At 45.0% G+C, this 26983-nt stretch overlaps 1 protein-coding gene across 1 annotated transcript in view; it reads right to left on the bottom strand.

Moving 5' to 3' along the window:
- MEGF11 (multiple EGF like domains 11) overlaps positions 1 to 26983 on the bottom strand; it is a 1080387-nt gene that overhangs the window by 846711 nt on the left and 206693 nt on the right. Inside the window, exons 3-4 of the mRNA XM_082255259.1 lie at positions 26823 to 26924; positions 16452 to 16552 (exon numbers count right to left, since the gene is read on the bottom strand). Of these exons, the coding sequence (XP_082111385.1) occupies positions 16452 to 16552; positions 26823 to 26924 (203 nt within the window). The remainder of the gene's footprint in view (positions 1 to 16451; positions 16553 to 26822; positions 26925 to 26983) is intronic.

The raw sequence follows: 26983 nt of genomic DNA, 5'->3' as shown, positions 1-26983 counted from the left end.
AGCACCCCATACTGACAGAAAAACACAGAATTGTTGACATTGTTGCAGATTTATTAAAAAAGAAAAACTGAAATATCACATGGTCCTAAGTATTCAGACCCTTTGCTCAGTATTTAGTAGAAGCCCCCTTTTGATCTAATACAGCCAGGAGTCTTTTTGGGAAAGATGCAACAAGTCTTTCACACCTGGATTTGGGGATCCTCTGCCATTCCTCCTTGCAGATCCTCTCCAGTTCTGTCAGGTTGGATGGTAAACGTTGGTGGACAGCCATTTTTAGGTCTCTCCAGAGATGCTCAATTGGGTTTAAGTCAGGGCTCTGGCTGGGCCATTCAAGAACAGTCACGGAGTTGTTGTGAAGCCACTCCTTCGTTATTTTAGCTGTGTGCTTAGGGTCATTGTCTTGTTGGAAGGTAAACCTTCGGCCCAGTCTGAGGTCCAGAGCACTCTGGAGAAGGTTTTTGTCCAGGATATCCCTGTACTTGGCCGCATTCATCTTTCCCTCGATTGCAACCAGTCGTCCTGTCCCTGCAGCTGAAAAACACCCCCACAGCATGATGCTGCCACCACCATGCTTCACTGTTGGGACTGTATTGGACAGGTGATGAGCAGTGTCTGGTTTTCTCCACACATACCGCTTAGAATTAAGGCCAAAAAGTTCTATTTTGGTCTCATCAGACCAGAGAATCTTATTTCTCACCATCTTGGAGTCCTTCAGGTGTTTTTTAGCAAACTCCATGCGGGCTTTCATGTGTCTTACACTGAGGAGAGGCTTCCGTCGGGCCACTCTGCCATAAAGCCCTGACTGGTGGAGGGCTGCAGTGATGGTTGACTTTCTACAACTTTCTCCCATCTCCTGACTGCATCTCTGGAGCTCAGCCACAGTGATCTTTGGGTTCTTCTTTACCTCTCTCACCAAGGCTCTTCTCCCCCGATAGCTCAGTTTGGCCGGACGGCCAGCTCTAGGAAGGGTTCTGGTCGTCCCAAACGTCTTCCATTTGAGGATTATGGAGGCCACTGTGCTCTTAGGAACCTTAAGTGCAGCAGAAATATTTTTGTAACCTTGGCCAGATCTGTGCCTTGCCACAATTCTGTCTCTGAGCTCTTCAGGCAGTTCCTTTGACCTCATGATTCTCATTTGCTCTGACATGCATTGTGATCTGGAAGGTCTTATATAGACAGGTGTGTGGCTTTCCTAATCAAGTCCAATCAGTATAATCAAACACAGCTGGACTCAAATGAAGGTGTAGAACCATCTCAAGGATGATCAGAAGAAATGGAAAGCACCTGAGTTAAATATATGAGTGTCACAGCAAAGGGTCTGAATACTTAGGACCATGTGATATTTCAGTTTTTCTTTTTTAATAAATCTGCAACAATGTCAACAATTCTGTGTTTTTCTGTCAGTATGGGGTGCTATGTGTACATTCATGAGGAAGAAGAATGAACTTAAATGATTTTAGCAAATGGCTGCAATATAACAAAGAGTGAAAAATGTAAGGGGGTCTGAATACTTTCCGTACCCACTGTAACTGTTTGAAAGAATTATGCCACTGACCCTCTAAATTCCTTTTACTACTGGAGCCTATAACTGTTATAAAAGTTCTGCCATCAACCATCTGACTCCTTCTGTTGGACTGGGTAACCCCCAATGGGCATCTAAAATTCCTGAAGCCTATAACTGTTTAAGAGTTCTGCCATCAACTACCTGATCCTTTTAATTGGGCTTGATACCTCCCAGTGGGCACTTCTCACCCCTGAATCCTGTAAAGGTTTTCAAAGTTCTGCCACCAATCATCTGATACCTTTTGTTGGACTGGGCACCCCCCAATGGGCCCCTTTCACCTCTGATGCCTATAACTGCCTTAGAAATTCTGCCACCAGCCATTTTAATCCATCTAATGGACTTGGTAACTCCAATGGGCACCTCTGACCCATGAAGCCTATAATGGTATCAAAAGTTCTTCCAGCGACCATCTCTCTCCTTCCGTTATCCTCTACAGCATCTGAAAATGAACATATACTTTCAGAACTCGGATATTTCAGACAGGTTTGTATATGTGTAAAGCCAAATCTGTTAAAGTTCTGGATTAAGAGGCCGGATCTTATTATATATAGACATTTTTTACCCTTTAAACTTTTCCAGTATTAAACTGATCAAAGCTGTTCTTCAGACTCATTCCTAGTGATCCTGCCTTGGTAAAACACACAGCAGAGATTTAAAAACAGACAATCACACCCTCTCATTATCTCATTTAGTGATACTGGCCTCATTATGATATAACTGTTTCAATACAGCGCCAAGCTAAAAATACATTAATGCACCTATGAATATGTATTGAGCTGTTTAAACATTAATGCTTATTAGTTCGTACAATGGGAGCCTGAGCATTTGCAATAAGGCCAGCAGAGCACAAGGCTCCACAATTATACCTCTCAGATATGGATATGAAGGGTTTCACAGAGATACTACTCTTGGACATAGACATGAAAAGTAAAAAGAAAAAAAAGCAGATCTTCTAAATCAGTAGATCTCAACCACTGGGCTGTGGCCCACTCCTGGGCTGTAGCCTCGTTTCTCCTGGGGCTCCAGGCAGCTGCAGATCCCTTAACCTACCACAGTACCTCCCAGCTCCCCTTAGTGTTCCCCAACCTCCCATAGTGGTACAAAGTGCCCCAGGTCCCCCAAGAGCCCTCAGGTTCCCACAGTGCCTCTCAGCCTCCAATAGTGCCCCCCCCCCCAGGTTGCTACAGAGCCTCAAGTCTTCAATAGTGCCCCCAAACTCCAACAGAGTCCCACAGTGCTCCCAGCTTTCTCCAGAAACTTCATCCCCTACATGGCCACCATATCTGCTATCAGCTGCAGAGTCTCCTAACCCCCAACCTCCAACAGTGTCCCACAGTGCCCCCCCCCCCCCCCCAGCGTTCTCCAAAAAACCTTATAGCCTAAATGGCCATCATATCTGCTGCAGAGTCTCCTAACCCATTCCACCCCCACTATCCAATAGTGTCCCCCAGTGCTCCCCAGCTTTCTCCAGAAATCTCATGCCCTAAGTGACCATCATATCTGCTGCAGAGTCTCCTAACTCACACCACCCCCAGCCTCCAACAGTGTCCCACAGTGCCATCCAACTTTCTCCAGAAACCTCATTCCCTACATGGCCACCATATCTGCAGCAGAGTCTCCAAACCCACTCCACCCCCAACACTTCCAACAGTGTCCCACAGTGCCCCCCAGACTGTTCCAGAAACCTCATCCCCTACATGGCCACCATATCTGCTGCAGAGTATCCTAACCCACACCATCCCCAACCTCCAACAGTGTCCCACAGTGCCCCCCAGCTTTCGCTAAAAACCTTATCATCTACATGGCCACCATATCTGCTGCAGAGTCTCCTAACCCACACCATCCCCAACCTCCAACAGTGTCCCACAGTGCCTCTCAGCTTTCTCCAAAAACCATATCATCTACATGGCCACCATATCTGCTGCAGAGTTTCCTAACCCATTCCACCCCTGCCATCCAATAGTGTCCCCCAGTGCTCTCCAGCTTTCTCCAGAAAGCTCATAAAATGGCCATCATATCTGCTGCAGAGTCTCCTAACTCACACCACCCCCAGCCTCCAAAAGTGTCCCACAGTGCCATCCAACTTTCTCCAGAAACCTCATTCCCTACATGGCCACTATATCTGCTGCAGAGTCTCCAAACCCACTCCACCCCCAACTTCCCCAGCTTTCTCCAAAAACCTTATCTACATGGCCACCATATCTGCTGCAGAGTTTCCTAACCCATTCCACCCCTGCCATCCAATAGTGTCCCCCAGTGCTCCCCAGCTTTCTCCAGAAAGCTCATAAAATGGCCATCATATCTGCTGCATAGTCTCCTAACTCACAGCACCCCAACCTCCAACAGTGTCCAACATTGCCTCCAACTTTCTCCAACTTTCTCCAGAAACCTCATTCCCTACATGGCCACCATTCTGCTGCAGAGTCTCCAAACCCACTCCACCACCTAAATCCCCTTCCCCTCACAGTGACACCCAGCCCCATCCAATGCATTCCAAACTTTTTTCATGTGAGTATAAACTTTGTTTTTCACTGTTGGGGGCATGGAGGGTTTTGGAAGAATTAACTGGGCTATGGTCTCAAAATAGTTGAGAACCACTAGTCTAAATCACCACGAATAAGGAAAGATTTTGTCACCCATGGTTTGTCATCCAGAAAATTTTACAGCATAAAAGTATCCACAAAACAAGATCCAAATGTTAAACATGATTTAGGGTAGTAGGAGTTTGTTGTTAGAGGACACTCATGTACTGTAAGTCCTAGGTGCTAGGTGTTAGTTTTTCATTCTGGAAGTTCTGGGTGCTACCGTCCCTAAAATAGTCAGTGCCCACTAAATTTGTGTAATGAAGGGACTTTCAAAGGTAGCTTTCAGGATAAAAATACATATCAACCACATACTGTATATAAAAGATTATATTTTAATGATACAATTAACGTATAAATAGACATTGACATAGACATTTTAAACACAAAAGCAATGCTCAATTATATTGTGTATGGTCGTTATTATATAACTATTATAAATGACCACATATATGGAATAAACACAGCAAACCAGACTCTCAACCTTTTCACCCTAGAGCAGGGATCCTCAAACTACGGCCCTCCAGCTGTTATGGAACTACACATCCCATGAGACATTGTAAAACTCTGACATTCACAGACATGACTAGGCATGATTGGAATTGTAGTTCCTGAACAGCTGGAGGGCCATAGTTTGAAGACCCCTGCCCTAGAGGAACCCTCAAAATCATGTTTAGGTCTCAGGGAACCTCTACAAAAACCAATTAATTGGGGCAAGTGGAAAAAACCTTCTATACATTGGTGGCCAGCGGAAAGAATGCCACCCTTACAGACAGCTAAAAAGAAAATCGGTGTCCTGCAGCTGGCTGTGCCCAGTGACTTTAACTTCAAAATTATCCAAGCATCATCAAATTGTAGGTCAATTAGCCTTAGCCCAAGGAACTCCTAGCAATCTCTTGAGGAACCCCTAGCAACCTTCAATAGAACCTTTGTTGAGAATGGCTGCGGTAGAGTATCCCATTTCACCACCAGCAAAAAATGCGGTCAACGCGTTTCATGGGACCAATGGTGAAAAAGGCTTCACAGCATCCTTAAACTTCCAAAGATTTCACAATAGTGATTACACTTATAGAGCATCAAAGCAAGCTGGATGTAGCCCGCAGCCCGTATGTTTGAACACCCCTGATATATGTTGTGGCTGGCAGACGTGGAGCATATGCGGGTGCCATTACATTAGCACTGGAGTATTTACTTAGGGCCACTATTTCTTGCTCTCTATCAAAACTTCCAGCGGATTGTCACAGCAGGCCCTATTTTTATTCATATATAACTTCTGTTGGCTGAATAGGCGCCCCTTTTTAGCCTCTCCCACCTCCCTCTAATTTACGTATATTATAGTTTCTTTGAAAAGTAAAAAACACAAAGCAATGACTAAACTTTAGGATGTTGTTGGGAACAAAATAAAGAGCTTTGCAGATGGGGAGGGGGGGGGACTTTTACCATAGTGGACCATGCTGCTGCTATGGGGTGAGGGAGGCCTGGTGTGGAACTGCCCACCTCCTGCTAACACAGGCATCAACTGAAGTCCATCAAAGCCAATTTTCAGTGTATTGTGCAAGCCACCCGCTGTTTGTGTATCTAAACGTCTTACTATTGCAATTCCAATACTCTGCTATTTCTTGGGCACATTTGCTTCACCTTTCTTATAAAGTTCAGTAAAGTCAGAGAAATTGATTTTTTCTCATACAAGCCTTTGAAGTATCCAAAATCCATAGAGAATTGTTCAAATTTTGCTTCTTAGCGGAGGGTCTACAGATGTTTACGGTTTCCTGTCTACAGAAAGTTAACTATAATATATAATGTGGAGCAGTGTTCCCCAACTTTATAAAATGTTCTACCTTGATACTTCCTGGTGTGTGTCAGTACCCCCGTATATCTCCTGCATCCCTGTGGTGTGCAATTTACTATCAATGCCTCCTCGATGCGTATCAATTTATTTGAAATATTTCCAAAATTCATATCAAGATTGAAACTTTGTTTCTAAAAAGCAGTTGTAAAGCTTAAGTTTTTTTTTTTTTTTTTCTAAAATAATAAACGTGTTTTACTTACCTGCTCTGTGCAATGGTATTGCAATCGTACGGTACACATCGCATCTAAAGATTGGTAAGCTGCACAATTTTACATTTTTGTATTTGGGTTTAATACCGCTTTAACCACTACCGGGCACTTTACACCCCCTTCCTGCCCAGGCCAATTTTCAGCTTTCAGTGCTGTTGCATTTTGAATGACAATTGCGCGGTCACGCAATGCTGTATTCATATGAAACTTTTATCATTTATTTTTCCACAAAGAGAGCTTTCTTTTGGTGGTATTTGATCACCACTGGGTTTTTTTTATTCTTTGCTAAACAAGACCGAAATTATTTAAAAAAAAAAAGTCGTCTTTCTTTGTTTCTGTTATAAAATTTTGTAAATAGGTAAGATTTCTCCTTCACTGATGGGCACTGATGAGGCAGAACTGATGGGCACTGATGAGGCTGCACTGATAGGCACTGATGATGAGTCGCTATAATGCAACACTGATAGGCAGCACTGATATGCAGCATTGATGGGCACTGATAGGCGGCACTGATATGCAACACTAATTGGCACTGATTAGGCAGCACTGATGGGCACTGATGAGGCGGCACTGATGGGCACTGATGATGAGGCGCTATAATGCAACACTGATAGGCAGCACTGATATGCAGCATTGATGGGCACTGATAGGCGGCACTGATATGCAGTACTAATTGGCACTTATAGGCGGCACTGATTGCCACTGATAGGTGGCAATGATGGGCACTGATGGGCAGCACTAATGGACACTGATATGTGGCACTGATGGGCACTGATGAGGAGGCACTGACAAGCATTACTAATGGGCACTGATTGGCATCCCTAATAGGCACTGGTTGGCATCCCTGGGGGCACTGATTGAAATCCTTGATGGGCATGGGTTGACAAACCTGGTGGGCACAGGTTAGCACTTTAGCTGGGCACTTGTGGGCATCCTTGATGGGTCTGCACTGATAATCGATGCGCTGATTATCAGTGCAGAACCCCCCGTCAGGAAAGCCACTGATCGGCTTTCCTCTACCCGAATCCTGTCAACGCGAATAGAGGAAAAGCTGATAAATGCCACTCCCTGGTTCCATGGGGAACAGCTGTGATTGGACACAGCTGATCACATGGTATAGAGCCTTAGTCATAGGCTCTTTACCGAGATCGGAGATGGGGAGTGTCAGAGCGACACACCGCACCACCAATCACCGCGTTGTCACCCAGTCAGGATAACTGATCCACCTTGTGGACATCAATCCGCTATAGGCTGGGCAGGAAGTGGTTAAAGTTCTGGTCTCTTCTTCTATATCAGTCTGCTGGGGTAGCCTGGAACTTTAATGTCAGGTAGGCTGTATGGGGCCCACATAATTTCTAATGACGGCCCCTGCTAGTGATCACCGATCAGTATAATCAATATGCGCAGTGCTGTACACTACAATCAGTGTAATAAATGGCTGCACTCCCATATAGGACAATAAGCATAATGCAGAGCTGTGCCACCATAACACTTCAATCAGTATAATTCACAGAGCCATTTCTATATGCTTTTATTAATGTATTCTAAAGACGGACTGCCGTACACTGAAATCAGTATAATCAATGGCTGAACTGCTTTGAACCACAATTAGTATGATCCAAGGCTGTTCTAGTAAATAGGTATCAGCATGATCCATTAGTGCATTACACTATGGCACCAAAGCTTCCAAACGTCCCTCTTATAGAATGAAACCCCTCAGCCCTTCTTTCCTCCTATTTTTTTAAAGTGGTTAATGTTTTGCACACATGCTAAAAAACTGAATTTTTTGCTATAAATTACTGTAAACCCCCCCTAAAAAAAGTATACTTTTTCTGAAAGCAGAGACCCAGTAGAATAAAACGCTACTCTCGATCAACATTGACTATTTTTAATCCTTATGCTGCTAATATTAGTAAAAAGATAGAAAAGTATTATACTGTACATTGGTCACACCATTAAATAAAGAATTAAAAAAAACAAAAGTATATTGGATTTACTTGTTTTTTTATGATTCTTCAGTTACTTCCTGGTTTTCATGCCTAGGCTAATGATGTCATACATCTCAGGAGTCTCCAGGAGGAGAGGAGGGGCTTTTTTTCAGCTAAGCACACCCTCCTTTCTGAGCTAAGGGCAGATGGCTTCCAGATTCCAGGAAGTAAATTAATCTGCCCTTACTTAAGATGGCCGCGGCTAGAAATGACTTACAAAGTGATCTGTCGTCAAAATAAAGGATGGAGACATGGATGGATGGGGGAGTTTGCTTTGAATAGTAACCGGTTGCCAACAACCACTCGCCTTTTTCATACTTGCCAACTGTTCCTTTTTTCCTGGGACAGTCCCTGCAAATAGGAGCCTGTCCCAGGTAATTTACATTGTCCCTGGAATTGGGCTGCCCATAAATGTTACTCAGAAGTAGTGCAGCTGAATGGGAGAATTATTCCAACTCTGCTACTGTGGTCTTAAGTTTGAAATTCCCTTTTTAATTTCCTGTAATTCTCTCTATATTGAGTAGACTCTATAATCTGATAAGTAGGCAAGATTATGCGGAGTGGGCGGAGCTTCAGGGAAGTGGGTGTGTTAATTGATAGCTGTGCTGCAAAGTGTCCCTGGAATTTTTGTTTAATTGTTGGCAACTATGCTTTTTACTGTGGCAGGAAGGCTCTCAGGGGAGGACTGGGCCAGGGGGCAGGGGGGCAATTGCCCCCCGGGCCGCTCTGATGTCCACAGACATGCCTAAAGGATTCCTCGTGAAGAGAAGTAAAAAACCCCTACCACTGACCTACTCAGTGCGGGATGAAGACAAGGACAAAGTGCAGGCCTCCCTCCCCAGCATGGATGGTGTAAACTGTGTCTGAGCAGAGGCCAGTTCCATGCTCCACTGGAGACTCTCCTCCCCCAGGCAGCCCCAACCAAGCTGTCCCAGCTCCCCCCAACTGTCCCCTGCTGGCCAGGTTGGGAACCTTGATTCAGCCAGTCACTAGAGTGTACCTGGAGCAGGTCATCAGCCTGGAATGGGGGTCAGGAGGAGGCCGGGAAGAGGGAGAGTGGGAGGGGGGCCAAGTTACTGCCCCATGGGCCTCTGGTTTGTACTTGCCCCCTGTGCCGAAGGTTGCCAGTCTGCCCCTGAAGGCTCTCCTGTGCAAACCGACGTAGACCTATGTCAGTTGCGCGCTCCCGCCCCCACTCGCCGGCGGGGATTCTGATGCACAGGGCCGGTGGCTCCGATTGCCACCTGACACCCGCGATCGCTCCCCGCTGAGAGAGAAGAACAGTCGGCTGTTGTAAACACATCTGACCATTCTTCTCTCTGGAATGATCACAGAGTGCCTGTGATCCTTCTATATAGGAACACAGGTCTCTATGGTCATTTCACAAGCCACCCCCCCCAGCTAGAATCACTCCCCTAGGCTTACATTTAACCCCTTGATCACCCACTAGGTTAACCCCTTCCCTGCCAGTGTCATTAGTACAGTAACAGTGAACATTTTTAGCACTGATTACTGTAGTAATGTCACTGGTCCCCCCAAAAGTGTCAAAAATGTCAGTTAGGGGTCCAATCTGTCCGCCGCAATGTCGCAGTCCCGCAAAAATCGCAGATTGCCGCCATTATTAGTAAAAAAAAAAAAACAATAAAAATGACATAAATCTTTCCCCTAGTTTGTAGACACGATAACTTTTGCGCAAACCAATCAAAATACGCTTATTGCTATTTTTTTTACCGAAAATATGTAGCAGAAAACAAATTGGCCTAAAATTATGAAAAATTTTGATTTTTTAATTTTTTTTTCTGAGAATGTCATATAAAAAGAATGTGAAAAATATTTTTTTTTTTTTCAGAATTGTCGCTCTTTTTTTGTTTATAGCGCAAAAAATAAAAATCGCAGAGGTGATCAAATACCACCAAAAGAAAGCTTTTTGGAAAAAAAGGACATCAATTTTATTTAGGTACAGCGTCGCACGACCGCACAATTGTCCGTTAAATTAACACAGTGCCGAATCGCAAAATATGGCCTAGTCATTAAGGGGGCAAAACAAAATCACTATAGATATTCTCTATATATAATGAAGTGCTAGTGACAAGAAAGTGTACTGTGCAGTGCAAAAAAATCTTATAAAGTGCTGAACAGTGCAATATATATAAATATGTTACCATTAAAGTGCTTGATAATAGTAGTACACTTATTGTATCTTCAAAAAGTCCCAATATCATACATATGAATACATTGCTCTGTGAATAAATAAATAAATTGGCAAAAAAATGTATAAAATATGTATTGTGCTTCAATGGTGCTTCAAAGGTGGACTGTGATCCAGACAGTTCATGCAAAATAGTGTAGGAATTATTTTCTATAGATCAGGTGCTCCAGTGAGTAAGGGTGATAATCGATTCCTCTTACCAGATCCTGGTAGGTACACAGACCTCAAACGCCTGTGATCCGATTTCCTTAGGTGGATCAGACCATTGGAACTCCTTTACTCCACCTTAATTATTTTTAAGGTTTTCCAACAAAATTAAAGATGATTTGGGAAATATTATCCTCCTTCTCCTCACTCCTCCATTAATTACCTTTCGTAGGTTTATATTAAGGCCATATGCAGGGAGACAAATATGAAGCCAAAATAGTGTAATACTGTATTTATTGTATTAAATCAAATCATAAAAATTGGCTGCTTACTTATTGTTTTGCCCACCTGGCACAGGGCAATGCGCATTGGTTGCTATAGGTAGTAGTGGGATCGGGGGTGCAGGGTCTGCAGTGTCCTGATACTCTCCGATATCCTTCCTGGTTTACCTTTGTAGCATGGCAGCGGTCCGGCGTGCGTTCCTGGCGTGCGTTCCAATGCGCAATGGAGGTGACATTACTGTTACTCTCAACTTCCGGGTTTAGCAGAGACCAGGGGTCCGGGGGGGGGGGGGGGGCTTCATGGTTTCTTGCACCTGGGCCCTGAAGGTTCTAGTTACGCCTCTGGGACAGAGTCATAGTCAGTGACATTGTAAAAAAATAAAATAAAATGATAAAAAATAATACAATTAAAGTACCAAAAAAAAAAAAAGACTACTGACACCAGTGGGTGAACTTCCAGGATCGCAAAGGTCACACTTGCAACCGGTCCCTGGCATTCCACCACCGTGGTGGGGCCCCAAGATGGCAGGAAGGGAGCCCACTGCAGAACTTGTGAAAGGGTCCCGCTGCGGGACCGTAATAAAGGGCCCCCCAATGAGTGTAAAGGGCCCCAGGATCAGTGAAAAGAGCCCCAGGCTTGTAGGGAAGGAGTCTGGGAGGCCCTTCATGGTTTCTTGCACCGGGGCCCTGAAGGTTCTAGTTACTCCTCTGAATCCAGAGCTGCAGTACTTTGCACTACAAACAATGTAACACAACACTTTGCAACCAATATAATCCAGGGCTGAAATATTACTCAGTGTAATCCATAGGACTCAGAGCTGACACACACGTCTAGGCTTGTTACTTCAACACAAAATGTTTAGATACTTCATGATCCTTCTCTATAATACAAGCCGATCATCACCATAATCCTGGGCAGTCCACCATAGCACAGGTGGCATTTCACAATGACTGACGAGAGGTGACGAAGCATGACATACTATACATCACACGCATGTTAGATCTTCACTCTGGATGGTGGTGGAGTAGCGATCCCGCATGACATAGTCCTAGGAATTATACACCGATCAGCCATAACATTATGACCACTGCCAGGTAAAGTGAATAGAATTGATTATCTTGTTTACATTGGTACCTGAAAGTGGGTGGGATGTATTTGGGAGCAAGTGCACATGTTGTCTATGAAGTTGATGTGTTAAAAGCATAAAAATGGGCAAGTGTAAGGATAAAAGCAACTTCAAAGGGCCAAATTGTAATAGAGAGATGATTTGGTCAGATCAACTACAAAACTGCAGCTCTTGTGGGATGTTCACGGGTTGTAGTGGTCAGGACTGACCAAGAGTGGTCCAAGGAAGTAAAACTGCGACATGGTCATGGGCGGTCAATGCTCACTGATGGAGGTGGCAAGTGAAGGCTTATTGATGGAGGTGGGGAGGGAAACCTCATTGATGGAGGTGGGGAGGGAAGGCTCATTGATGGAGGTGGGGGAGGGAAAACATTGATGGAGGTGGGGGAGGGAAGGCTCACTGATGGAGGTGGGGAAAGAAGACTCATTGATGGAGGTGGGAGGGGGGGGACTCATTAATGGAGGTGGGAAAGTGAAGGCTCATTGATGGAGGTGAGGGGGGGCTCATTGATGGAGGTGGGAAAGTGAAGGCTCATTGATGGAGGTGAGGGGGGGCTCATTGATGGAGGTGGGAAAGTGAAGGCTCATTGATGGAGGTGAGGGGGGCTCATTGATGGAGGTGGGAAAGTGAAGGCTCATTGATGGAGGTGGGGGGGAAGGCTCACTGATGGAGGTGGGGAGGGAAGGCTCATTGATGGAGGTGGGGAGGGAAGGCTCATTGATGGAGGTGGGGAGGGAAGGCTCATTGATGGAGGTGGGGAGGGAAGGCTCATTGATGGAGGTGGGGACAAACACGGTCATGGGCGGCCAAGGCTTATTGATGGAAGTGGGAAGTGAAGGCTCATTGATGGAGGTGGGGGGGGGGAGGCTCATTAATGCATGTGGGGAGGGAAGATTATTGATGGAGGTGGGGAAAGAAGACTTATTGATAGAGGTGGGGAGGGAAGGCTCATTGATGGAGGTGGGGGGGGCTCATTGATGGAGGTGGAGACCAACACAGTCATGGGCAGCCAAGGCTCATTGATGGGGTTGGGAAGTGAAGGCTCATTGATGGAGGTGGGGGGGGGAGGCTCATTGATGCATGTGGGGAGGGAGGCACATTGATCGAGGTGGGTTGAGAAGACTTATTGGGGGGGGGGGCTTATTGATGGAGGTGGGGACCAACACGGTCATGGGCAGCCAAGGCTCATTGATGGGGTTGGGAAGTGAAGGCTCATTGATGGAGGTGGGGAGGGCAGGCTCAGTGATGGAGGTGGGGAGGGAAGGCTCATTCACGGAGGTGGGGAGAGGAAGGCTGGCCCGTTTAGTCTGATCCGATAGAAGAGCTACTGGAGCTCAACTGCTAAAAAAGTGAAAGCTGGTTCTAAAAGAAGGGTGTCAGAACACACAGAGCATTGCAGTTTGTTGTATATGTGGCTGCATTGCTGCAGACTGGTCACAGTAGTCATGCTGACCCGTGTCCACAACCAAAAGCAACTACAATGGGTACTTGAGCATCAGAACTGGACCATGGAGCAATGGAATAAGGTGGTCTGGTCTGATAAATTCAAGAATGGTTTGAGCAACACAACAACGAGTTTGAGGTGTTGGCTTGGCCTCCAAATTCTCCAGATCTCAACCCAATTGAGCATATGTGGGATGAACTGGGGAAACAAGTCCGATCCATGGAGGCCTCACCTCACAACTTACAGGACTTAACCACTTTACCACCGGAGGATTTTGCTGTCTTCCGTCCAGGCCACTTTTTGCGATTCGGCGCTGTGCGACTTCAACTGACAATTGCGCGGTCGTGCGACGCCGTACCCAAACGAAATTTACGTCCTTTTTTTCCCACAAACAGAGCTTTCTTTTGGTGGTATTTGATCACCTGTGCGATTTTTACTTTTTGCGCTATAAACAAAAAAGAGCGTTTATTTTGAAAAAATAACAATATTTTTAACATTTTTTTATATGAAATTCCCCCCAAAAAAGATGTAAAAACCAATTTTTTAAAAAATTTTTGGCCAATTTGTTTTATGCTACATATGTTTGGTAAAAAAAATCGCAATAAGCGTATTTTGATTGGTTTGCGCAAAAGTTATTGCGTTTACTAACAAAGGGAAAGATTTCTGTCATTTTTGGTGGTTTTTTTTTAACGCGTAATGGCGGCGATCTGCGATTTTTTTTGTGGGACTGCGACATTGCGGCGGACAGATCAGACCCTTGACTGACATTTTTGACACTTTTGGGGGTACCAGTGACATTACTGCAGTAATCAGTGCTATAAATATGCACTTACTGTAAAAATGACACTGGCAGGGAAGGGGTTAATTTTATTGGAGAGGGAGGGGTTAATGTATGCCTGGTGCTTACTGACGTGTAGGGGGGGAGGTGACTGAGTGAGTCATGGACAGATCGGATGTCCAGCTATGCTGAACAGTCCGATCTGTCACTCCCTGTCACTATGGAGATCCGCCCGCTGTGTTTACACACAGTGGGCGGATCTCCAGACTCGATCCCCGACGATCGGGTAAGAGCAGCGGCGATCGCCGCTGCTCCTCCCCTGGCCCGACTCCCGCTGTGAATGAAAACAGCGGGAGCGAGCCTCCGGCGGCGCGCAAGCGCCGCCCAGAAGGGGGAGTGTCCAACGACGTTAATACTACGTCGCTGGACGATAACGAACCACTCTGCCGCAGTAGTATTACTGTGAGCGGTTGTAGAGTGGTTAAAGTGTAAGTCCAGGCAAAAACTAACGAACAAACTCAAAACCTGCTCTCTGCCACATTCTAAACATAATCTATTTATCCCTGTAAAGCAAAAATCGCTCTTCAGGCTCCAGCAGCAGAAGCTGTTTGCAGGAGAGAACCGATAACGGTTATGAAATGGCTGGGAAGTGACGTCACCCATAGAGTTACTATGTGGCTTTCACTGTCAGCTGCCTCTCCTGCACCCACCTCCACGCTAAACCTGCCGCTGACAGCTGATGCTGGGACCGGACCGGATCGGCTACAGAAAAGGTAAGTATAACGATTTTTGCTTTACAGGGCTAGGCATATTAGGTTTAGAATGTGGCAGAGAGCAGGTTTAGCGTTAGTTAGATTTTGCCTGAACTTCCACTTTAAAGGATCTGCTACTGATGGCTTGGTACCAGACATCACAGCGTACCTTCAGAGGTCTAGTGGAGTCCATACCTCAATGGGTTATGGTGGGTGTGGGTGGTCATAATATTATGGCTGCACATTGTGTGCATGTATATACAGTAGGGATCGACCGATTATTGGATTATTGGCAAGACCGATATATGGAGGGCTGATATGCACTTTCCCCGATATATTGGTATCGGCCCTGGAGGTTACCCATATTGCCGATATTACTCTATGCAATATTAGTGTATGTAAAATCCTAGCATCCACTGTATTAGTGTTTTATATAATGTCCAGTGTGTGTTTTTGTAATCTAATAGTGTGAAATACCTTCATTACATCGCCGCTTGGCCCTTCCGTGACCCCCAGCTGTCAGTGGGGGAGGAGAGAAGGACAGCAGAGAGGGAGGTTAGCTGAGTCCGGAGCAGCGATGTAATGAAGGTATTTCACACTTTTCTAATCTAATACCCGGCGCTTCTGTGTACACTGCAAAGGGGAGGGGGTGAGATTCTCCTCTGACAGCTATGAGAGGAGAAAAGAGCAGAGTGGGAGATTTGCGAGGAGACTCCAGAGCAGCGATGTAATGAAGGTATTTCACACTATTCTAATCTAATACCCGGTGCTTCTATGTACACTGCAGAGGGGAGGGGGTTCAGATTCTCCTCTGACAGCTGAGAGGAGAAAACAGCAGAGTGGGAGATTAGCGAGGAGAGTCCAGAGCAGCGATGTAATGAAGATATTTCACACTATTGTAATCTAATATCCGATGCTTCTATGTACACTGCAGAGGGGAGGGGGTGAGATTCTCCTCTGACAGCTATGAGAGGAGAAAAGAGCAGAGTGGAAGATTAGCGAGGAGAGTCCGGAGCAGCGATGTAATTAAGGTATTTCCCACTATTCTATTAAAAAAACACACACTAGACATTATATAAAACACTAATAAAGTGGATTCTAGGTTTTTAATAACACTAAACTAGGTTCACACAGGATTCCTGGCAGGCAGGGAGGGAAGGTAAGACCGCACATTACAGCTAAAAGACCTCCCCCACATGTTCAGTACCAGATTTGTTTCAAAAATTATCTTTATTTTTCAAAACCTTAAATGTACAAAATATTGGCCCATATCGGCCGCTACCGATATGCAATGGCCAAAATATCGATATCAGCAACGAAAAACCGATATCGGTCGATCTTTCATATACAGTATATATATTCATAAATATAGAGTATATATATATATATATATATATATATATATATAAGATAGATAGATAGATATAAATTTGAGTATATTATATTTATATAATAGAAAATAAGGCATTCCAACACTCTACATCCTTAGATCTGTATGGATAGAAGAAGAATGATACATACGGACACAGAAGTCTCCACTTTCATAGTATCCGGGGCAGCACTGTGACCTCCGCCGGTACATGGTTCTCAGGCCTCGCCGGTATGCAGTCTTGTAACTTATTCTGTGCAAGAAAAAAAAAAGAGAGAACTTCATCAGAACAGGACGCTTGCCCAACTATCACATTACATTTTTGCCTTCTAAGTGATGCTGGGCTTAGACGTGCATCCCTCTGAAAAGCGATATTCACTGGGTTGCTTTGCGGAGTCTTTTGACAGGATGTGAGGAGGCAATATGCGATACCCCTGTTTTAACCCTGTAAATGCCATACCACTTTGCTGCATGCAGTTGTTCACCTGGAGGAAACCCACGCAAGCACAGGGAGAACAAGCTTACTCCTTGCAGGAAGTGCCTTAACTGGGATTTGAACTAGGGGTCCCATATTAGGTCAATGATGTCACGTGCATCTCTGACTCTTTGTATCATGCAGCGGATTGGCCCAGCAATGACAGCTAACTTCAAGTTTCAGCCTGAACCCAAGCTTACCCTTGTTACAGGTTGTCACCCTGTAACAGGAAGTGCTGAAAAAGCTCATCATGGTGATCTTTCCATGATGATCCTTATTCAGCACTTCCTATTACAGGGTGACAACACTCTGTCCCTGTCTCCCAGCCACTCTCCTGTGTTGTCACCCTGCGACACAGGCTTTAAAAAGGAGACTATGAATAGTGGCCAACAAACATTCTAACAAAAACAATTGGCGCACATCATCCCCCATTTTTTTTTTTTTTTTTTTTTAGGCATAAGGAATATAATAAATCACATGGACCTCCCACAATAATCTTATCTGCTCATCCTCAAGCTCCATATATTCAAACCATTCAATAAACTCACCCCCTCTACAGGAGATTTGGAGGAGCAGATTAAATAGATAAGTGTCCATTCACACTACCTCGACTTGTCAGGCGACTTGTCAGCCTGACAAGTCGCGGTCCGTCGCAGTCCATGCAGTGCTACAGGACCCGTTCTAATAGGAGCGACACAAGTCGCTCCGACTTAGAGAAAGGGTCCTGTACTACTTCGGGGCAACCTCGGAGCGACTTGCATAGACATTCATTATATGAAGTCCGTGCAAGTTGCGCCGAAGTCGCGGTGCACGCGACTTCACAGGTCGCCCCCGAAGTCGGAGCGACCTAGTGTGATCCGAGACTAAAAGTCAAAGTACAACTTATCCACAGTTACACAATGCATCAAAGTTTATTCTTGTTTAAATGTATCTCTTGTTAGAACTAGCAACAAAGGTAGAGCATTTAAGGACACCACCACTCGCTTGTCTTCTTTTTAAGGGTTTTTCTTGCCCATTTTTATTAACTAGTACTGGACCAGAAAGATTTTCCCCCTTAATGACCAGGCCATTTTTTGCGATTCGGCACTGCTTTATCTTAACAGAAAATTGCGCGGTCTTGCGACACAAGACCGACATAAAATTGATGCCCTTTTTTTTCTCACAAATAGAGATTTCTTTTGGTGGTATTTGATCACCAGTGCAATTTTTATTTTTTGCGCTATAAACAAAAAAAGAGCGTCAATTCTGAAAAAAAAAAAAACAACATTGTTCACATTCTGCTATATAACATTCCCGAAAAAAAAAAATCAAAAATCTAAATTTTTCATCCTTTTAGGCTAATTTGTATTCTGCTACATATTTTTGGTAAAAAAACAAAAAAATCGCAATAAGTGTATTTTGATTGGTTTGCGCAAAAGTTATCGCGTCTACAAACTAGGGGAAAGATTTATGTCATTTTTTATTTTTTTTTACTAGTAATGGTGGCGATCTGCGATTTTTAGCAAGGCTGCGACATTGCAGCGGACGAATTGGACCCCTAACTGACATTTTTGACACTTTTGGGGGGACCAGTGACATTACTACAGTAATCAGTGCTAAAAATATACACTGTTACTGTAATAATGACACTGGCAGGGAAGGGGTTAACACAGTGGTGATCAAAGGGTTAAATGTGAGCCTACGCAGTGTTTTATAACCGTATGGGGGATGGGCTTGTAAAATGGCCACAGATACCTGGGTTCCTATATAGAAGGATCACAGGAGCTCTGTGATCATTTCAGAAAGAAGAACGGTCAGCTGTGTTTACAACAGCTGATCGTCCTTCTCTCTCAGTGGGGAGCGATCGCGGGTGCCCGGCGGCAATCGCGGCTGACGGTCCCATGGATCGGAGTCCCCGCTGCCCAGCACCATGTGCGCAACTGATGTAGGGCTACGTCATTTTGCGCAGCCGAGCCTGCGGCGGGCGGTCGGCAAGTGGTTAAGAAAGTTCAGAAAAACAAACATAGGTTTCCCTTTGCAGGGATTTTCAGCATTTCTTCTCCTTCAAAATAAACAAAATTCAGCTCTTGTGGCTGGTACTTGCTGTACTGCAACTCTGGCCTTACACTGCAGGTCCTTGTCTGTCTCCTACAGACTGTTCACTGACCAACTTGGTGCACACAGCCAGCAGCCTCGTGCTTCACTGGCTCTACGTGGAATCCTCCTAAGGCCTCTTTCACACGGTCCGCTCTGTAGGCGGATCCGTGTTGCTCAGCGGGGATTGATCCGCGATCCCCGCTGAGCCGGCGGATGACAGCTCTGTCTCCGCTTGCAGTGCGGAGAGGGAGGTGTCTCAGCCCCCGCTGCCCTCTATGGGGGATCGGATGAGAGTGGACCGCCTGTCCGCTCTAATCCGATCCAATCCGATTACTGAACGGATGGAAAAATAGGGTTTCCATCCGTCCAGATTTCACAGACAGGATCGGATACGGATGGCAGCAGGTGTCAGTGGAGGTGTCTCCGCTGACACCCGCTGCCCCATAGAGCTGCATGGAGGATCCGATCAGATCCGCCTAAAAAACTGACAGGCGGATCTGATCGGATCGCCTGTGTGAAAGAGCCCTGACTCCTGGGCCAGACCTCCTGCCTGCTGGGGTGGAGCCCAGAACCATGGTCAGGTCCTTCAAAAGCCCAGCACACACCTGACCAATTAGTATACTGGCTATTCTGAATACCTGGACCCAGGATTGGAGATTTCATCCCACCCAGATCACTAAGAAGTCTCCAGGCTCCAGGTCCCAAAATGGACTTTAGTCTTTAGAAAACCCTGAGAAAAACTGAAAAGCATCCTAGAAAACTCAGAAGCTCCCTGGGGCCCCTCAACCCATCTGATTGATAATTCTGGGTCAAAATAGCTTTCTAGACCCTGGCAGGGCAACGCTCTTCCATCACTCTTTTAATTGTTGTAACATAATTGCATCCTTGCCCCACTTTTGTCACCAATAGAAAACCTGCACTGAGAAGTGCCATGCAACCATCGCTGAAGTGTACGTGTAGCCTACCCCCACAGGTAATGCATGGTCATTTGGGTTCTCTGTTCTGCCCCTAGACTACAAGAACACCCTCAGCCGCTCTCACATACCTGGTTTAATAAAAGTTACTGCAAACACTTATTAGAACATGAGTATAGGTGCCTTTAACTCAGCTGCTAATTAGCACCAAGAAATAGATACATTGTAAATGGTAAATTAACTCAATGTAGTATGTGTTAGAATCAGGGGCGTAACTACAGGGGTTGCAGGGGTTGCAATTGCTACCGGGCCCCATGCTCCAGGGGGCCCGGTAGCAAACCAGTGGGTGAACTTCCAGGATATCAAAGGTCACACTTGCTACCGGGCCCTGGCATTGCACCACTGTGGGGAGGCCCCAAGATTACAGGAAGGGGGCCCACTGCAGAACTTGTGAAAGGATCCTGCTGCGGGACCATAATAAAAGGCCATGCAACGAGCCCCAGGATTAGTGGGAAGAGCCCCGGGCTTGAAGGGAAGGGCCCCGGCCAGGGGTCTGGGGGGCCCTTCATCGTTTCCTGCATCGGGGCCCTGAAGGTTTCTAGTTACGCCTCTGGTTAGAATAAATGGTGGTTTGAGCATAAATTAACACACAGAAGATGGGTTCAGACACAGTCAACTAGACAGTATAATCACTATGCCAAGGTAGCTTTGAATTGAGTTTGGGGTTAACTGATAAATCAGCAAAGTCAGCAATAAAGAGTGCATATAAGCATTAACTGCAAAGTGAATATTAATACTATAACTAGTCTAGAGTACACTATAGAATGGGTGTCTTCAAACTCTGGCCCTCCAGTTGTTCTGGAAACACAATTCCCATCATACCCAATATGCCTAGTCATGTCTGTGAATGTCAGAGTTTTACAATGCCTCATGGGACATGTAGTTCTGCAACAGCTGGAGGGCCGTAGTTTGAGGATCCCTGCTATAGAAGAATGGCTGGGATATGTTGCAATGTCCCCTAAGAGCCGGTACACACTACCGCGACCAGAAAGTCGCCCCATGAAGGAGCGACTTTTTGGCATGACTTTAGCGCGACTTTTGCACTACTTAAATGATAGGCAGCTTTGTCTGTGGGGAATGCCTGGGTAATCTTTTTCTTCTTCCTGGAAAGTCTGATCACAGTCGCTTGAAAATAGATAAGGATCCGACTTAGAGGCGACTCCCATTGAAGTCTATGTACACAAGTCGGATAGAGGTCGCCTTGAAGTAGTACAGGAACCTTTTCTGAAGTCGGAGCGACTTCAGTAGTGCATATTAAGACGGCTGTCATTCATTTACATTGTATTTGTAATGACAAGCGACTTGGGGCGACTTGAGGTCGCACAAGTCACATTCCAAGACGGAGTAGTGTGAACCGGGTCTAAAAGGCACCTTATAGCATAAGCAATAGCTGAAGGTCTATGTGTAGCAACTGTAAAGAGACAGTCTTTAGTCCTAACTCTCTTCAGCCGGCTAACGTTGGAGCCCAATGGCACTGCTGATGTACATGAGACTAGTCCCTGTCAAGCCTGCAGGCAGCAATAAGGCTACTGGATGGATGTGTGGTTGATTCCTAAATGGCTCAATCTCTCTAGCAGCAGATAGTAAATCCCCACAGCATTATTATTATTTTACTATATTATTATATTATTATTATTGTTATTACAGGTATGGAGTATACATTAACTATGCATAACATATCTGTAATTCTTCTTTATGCTCAGACATGTAAATAAGCCCTTAGAGAAGATCTACAATAATTACATCTGGCAAAACAGGCTTACAATACACTGTAATAATTATCGGCAGACAATCATTAAAGTGTGCATCTGGAGGAAAGTGATAAACAATTATGTTTATGAAGAAATGTCAATCAATAGAAATAAGTCAATGTATTTATCTTCAACTGCTGCCAGATTGTATTTCTGTTATGTGTCTTGTTTCAATAGATTTGCCGAGTTGTCCTCAGCATAATCCAATTTGATCATGTGACTTGACTGGCATACCATTTGAATAACTGGGGAGAATTTACTAAGCCTAAGTTTACACTTGGAAGCAGCAAAAAAAAAAAAAAAAAGCAGTGGGGCACATTTTTACCACCCTAAAACTGCCCCCCTTTCAAGCCCAACTCCAGAAAATTGCTCCTTGCAGTGGGGTTTGCCTCACTGCAAGGGTTAACTGCTTGTTTAGGTGTAGGGGACAATAAGACCACTTTTACATACCTCATCCCCCAGCAGATGGTACCCCCCTCAATGCGCCAGTGGAGAAATGTCCCTCAGCATCATAGCTTCCAATGCAGGGCTATGGACCATGACATCAGGACCTTAGATCATAGGGGCATGGGGCAGAAGACACTGAGAGGGCCAGTCTAGTAGAGCAAAGGGGTGGAGGATCAGGTAGGAAAATCTTTTCTATGGCTCCTAGACCACATTGAGCAACCCATGCCACACTGCATGAAGGAATGTTCTGATTTCCTGGAGTTGAGCTTTAAGCTGCAAAGGCAGCCAGACAGGGTTGCAATCTACTGCACAGCGCAGCATATACCCCCGCAATACTGCCCTCAAAATACAACCTGTTCAAGGGAATGGGGCCATGCCGCAGTCAACCTGCAAACACATGCAATGCATGTGGTTGTGCTGTGGTGGTGCGGGCTTTTAGGGTTTTAAATTGGGGGTGAGGAGGCAACATATCGAGCAACAGCAAGAGGAATGCTAAGGCTGACAGGTCCCACCTTCTTCTGCATTCCCCTTGCCATTGCTCGTCTCAGGAAAGCGTCTCAGGAAAGTGCAACTATGAATCAGCCATCTCCATTAAAGCTGTTGTTGAATCGGCCATGGCAGGAGAGGAAGGGGGCAGGTCAGTACTCATAATTAGGGTTAGAAAACTCTTAGAAACAGGGAGCCGAGTGCTATATGTATTTTGCCTCATAAGGGGCAAAACCGGGTGTCGATCCAGGCACCTGGCAGATCCTGACTCTGTGGTCATGATGAGGCGGTGCCTGCACCGACATCTGTGACGTCAGCAGAGAGCGGACTTCAGCCCACTCTCTGCTGAAAACAGCTCACAGGAGTGCAGAACCAGTGCCGGGACAAGGTCATCCAAAGATGCCAAACTGCGCCCCCCTCCTTTCCTTAGGGTTAGGGTCAGAGCGCCCTCATCCCTGCAATAAACCATTGTGCCCAGAGCAGCCGCTCCTCCTGCCCACCCCTTGTCCCAGCCCTGTGCAGAACGCACTGCACTCCTGTGATCCATAGGAGATGTTCAGCCAAATGAGCTTTAGCTGTACATCTCCTTTAAAGCGGAGTTCCACCCGAAATTGATACTTACCTCCATCTTCTCGCTCCCGGTCACCTGAAAAACAAATGGATAATCGCAATTTTTTTTTTTTTCACTTACCTTTTAGAGAAAATATACTCACCTTACTTCCTTCTTCCTCCCCTCGGCGGCCACGGCGATTCGTCACTTCCTGGCTTTTGCAATGATTCCTGGGAGCTGAACGTCATCGCTCCCAGGAATCATTGCGCCTGCACCGGCCCCGACGTCAGTTCCGGGGCGCGCGCGTCATTCCCTTCTAAACAGCTTCTGGGCATGCCCAGAAGCTGTGGAGGGATGACGCGCGCGACCCGGAAGTGACGTCGGGGCCGGTGCAGTGCATCGTGGGACCGAAGAAGGAGGAAGAGGACCGAAGAGGACGCGGAAGAGGATCGTGCTGGCTTCAAGCTGCCCACACCTGAGATGGCAGCGCTGGAGAAGACAATTTCAAGGTAAGTATTTCTCCTGAAAGGTAAGTGCAACCGGGACAGATCAGAGGCTAGCCATTGTGGAATGTGCTAGCCCTGACTGTCCCGGGGGTATTTTTGTAAAAAAATGTATAACCAGGGTGGAACTCCGCTTTAATTACAATACAGTTTCATTTCTGCAACTGGACTCTGAGTGTTCACTTCCACCACACCATGCTGCACCTCCCCACAAATGTATGTACTTGATGGTAGCCATTAAAAAAGGGGACCAAGCTAGAGATCCACCTAAATAGTCAACATTTCCCTTTATCAGTTCAACATCCATATAAACACAAGTTAACCACAACTTAACCACTTTACGAACAGCGATGTAGACCTACGTTGGCAGACTTTGCGTGGTTATACCGGGATGATGCCTCTAGCTAGAGGCATCACCCCGTTACCATTTTTTAGAGCCTGCTGTCGGCTCTCCGGCCGTAACGTAGCCACCCCCCCCCCTTCCGCCGCCTTCCACAGCTTTGCCCGGGCAAATCCGCCGGCTGGATGGAGTCCCGATTAAAGCCGGAAGCGGCTTTGATCGGGTCTCCGATGACGTAACCCGGAGGCGGCGTCCATGACGTCACTTCCGGGTTACTCTGCTGCTAAAGGCGGCAGATTCAAAAAACTACTGTATTCAAAAATGCAGTTTTCGGCGTTTTGAATACATGGAAGTGTAGTGGAGGGGTTTGGGGTCTTTTAGACCCTCCATAAAGTGTACCTGTCACTGCATATTGCTGTCACAAGGGATGTTTACATTGCTTGTGACAGCAATAAAAGTGATCAGATTTTTTTTTTTTTTAAACCTGTGTTAAAATAAAAAATAAATAAATAAATAGGAAAAAAAAAAATGTACCTGCCCCCGTCGTCATTAGCTTGCGCTCGTAAGAAAACGTATATGGAAGTCGCGCCGCAAATGAAATCACTGTTCAAACCACACGTGTGAGGTATTGCCGCGATCGTCAGAGCGTGAGCAATAATTAAAAAAAAAAAGAGCTACACTCTAACTCTAAACTGGTAACCGTTAAAAATTTTTAAAGCGTCGCCTATGGAGATCTATATTGACCATTGTTTGTCGCCATTCCGTGGGTGTGCGCAATTTTAAACCATAACGTGTTGGGTATCTATTTACTCGGCGTGACATCATCTTTCACAATATACAAAAAAATGGGCTAACTTTACTGTTTAGTTTTTTTTAAATGCAGTGAAATGTGTTTTTTTCGTAATTTTTTTTTAAAAAAAAATGGCGTTTGAAAGACCGCTGCGCAAATACCGCGTGACAAAAAATATTGCAATGACCGCCATTTTATTCTCCAAAGTCTTTGCTTAAAAATATATATATATATATATATATATATATATATATATATACAGTGCCTTGCGAAAGTATTTGGCCCCCTTGAACTTTTTTCGACCTTTTGCCACATTTCAGGCTTCAAACATAAAGATATAAAACTGTAATTTTTTGTGAAGAATCAACAACAAGTGGGACACAATCATGAAGTGGAACGAAATTTATTGGATATTTCAAACTTTGTTAACAAATAAAAAACTGAAAAATTGGGCGTGCAAAATTATTCAGCCCCTTTACTTTCAGTGCAGCAAACTCTCTCCAGAAGTTAAGTGAGGATCTCTGAATGATCCAATGTTTACCTAAATGACTAATGATGATAAATAGAATCCACCTGTGTGTAATCAAGTCTCTGTATAAATGCACCTGCACTGTGATAGTCTCAGAGGTCCGTTTAAAGCGCAGAGAGCATCATGAAGAACAAGGAACACACCAGGCAGGTCCGAGATACTGTTGTGGAGAAGTTTAAAGCCGGATTTGGATACAAAAAGATTTACCAAGCTTTAAACATCCCAAGGAGCACTGTGCAAGCGATAATATTGAAATGGAAGGAGTATCAGACCACTGCAAATCTACGAAGATCTGGCCGTCCCTCTAAACTTTCAGCTCATACAAGGAGAAGACTGATCAGAGATGCAGCCAAGAGGCCCATGATCACTCTGGATGAACTGCAGAGATCTACAGCTGAGGTGGGAGACTCTGTCCATAGGACAACAATCAGTCGTATACGGCACAAATCTGGCCTTTATGGAAGAGTGGCAAGAAGAAAGCCATTTCTTAAAGATATCCATAAAAAGTGTTGTTTAAAGTTTGCCACAAGCCACCTGGGAGACACCAAACATGTGGAAAAAGGTGCTCTGGTCAGATGAAACCAAAATCAAACTTTTTGGCAACAATGCAAAATGTTATGTTTGGCGTAAAAGCAACACAGCTCATCACCCTGAACACACCACCCCCACTGTCAAACATGGTGGTGGCAGCATCATGGTTTGGGCCTGCTTTTCTTCAGCAGGGACAGGGAAGATGGTTAAAATTGATGGGAAGATGGATGGAGCCAAATACAGGATCATTCTGGAAGAAAACCTGATGGAGTCTGCAAAAGACCTGAGACTGGGATGGAGATTTGTCTTCCAACAAGACAATGATCCAAAACATAAAGCAAAATCTACAATGGAATGGTTCACAAATAAACATATCCAGGTGTTAGAATGGCCAAGTCAAAGTCCAGACCTGAATCCAATCGAGAATCTGTGGAAAGAACTGAAAACTGCTGTTCACAAACGCTCTCCATCCAACCTCACTGAGCTCGAGCTGTTTTGCAAGGAGGAATGGGCAAAATTTCAGTCTCTCGATGAGCAAAACCGATAGAGACACACCCCAAGCGACTTACAGCTGTAATCGCAGCAAAAGGTGGCGCTACAAAGTATTAACTTAAGGGAGCTGAATAATTTTGCACGCCCAATTTTTCAGTTTTTTATTTGTTAAAAAAGTTTGAAATATCCAATAAATTTCATTCCACTTCATGATTGTGTCCCACTTGTTGTTGATTCTTCACAAAAAATTACAGTTTTATATCTTTATGTTTGAAACCTGAAACGTGGCAAAGGGTCTAAAAGTTCAAGGGGGACGAATACTTTCGCAAGGCACTGTATATATATATATATATATATATATATATATAAAAAGTTTGGGGGGTTTTAAGTAGTTTATATATACTTATATATATATATATATATATATATATATATATATATATATACAAAATATACTGATTTAAACTTGTAAACATAAAGTGTCAAAAATAAGCTTGGTGGTAAAGTGGTTAACTGTTGCCTTGTCAATGCACCACAAAGTATACCCTATGGGCCCACACCGGCCCCCAAAGTTCATACCTGTGTCGGGTGCATTTGAACCAGTTGAGGATGTCCGTGCAGCGAGTGTAATAAATCTGATCAAATGGGTGAGCGTACGATTCCTGCACAGTCACAGCATAGCTGAAAGAGAGGAGAGAAGAGAGGAGAGGTTAATGGCTTATAGAAACTTGGAATGATTT

This window comes from Pelophylax lessonae (genome assembly GCF_965119305.1).
Source record: "Pelophylax lessonae genome assembly, chromosome: 4".
Classification (NCBI taxonomy): Eukaryota; Metazoa; Chordata; class Amphibia; order Anura; family Ranidae; genus Pelophylax; species Pelophylax lessonae.
This window is presented reverse-complemented; position numbering and strand designations above follow the sequence as displayed.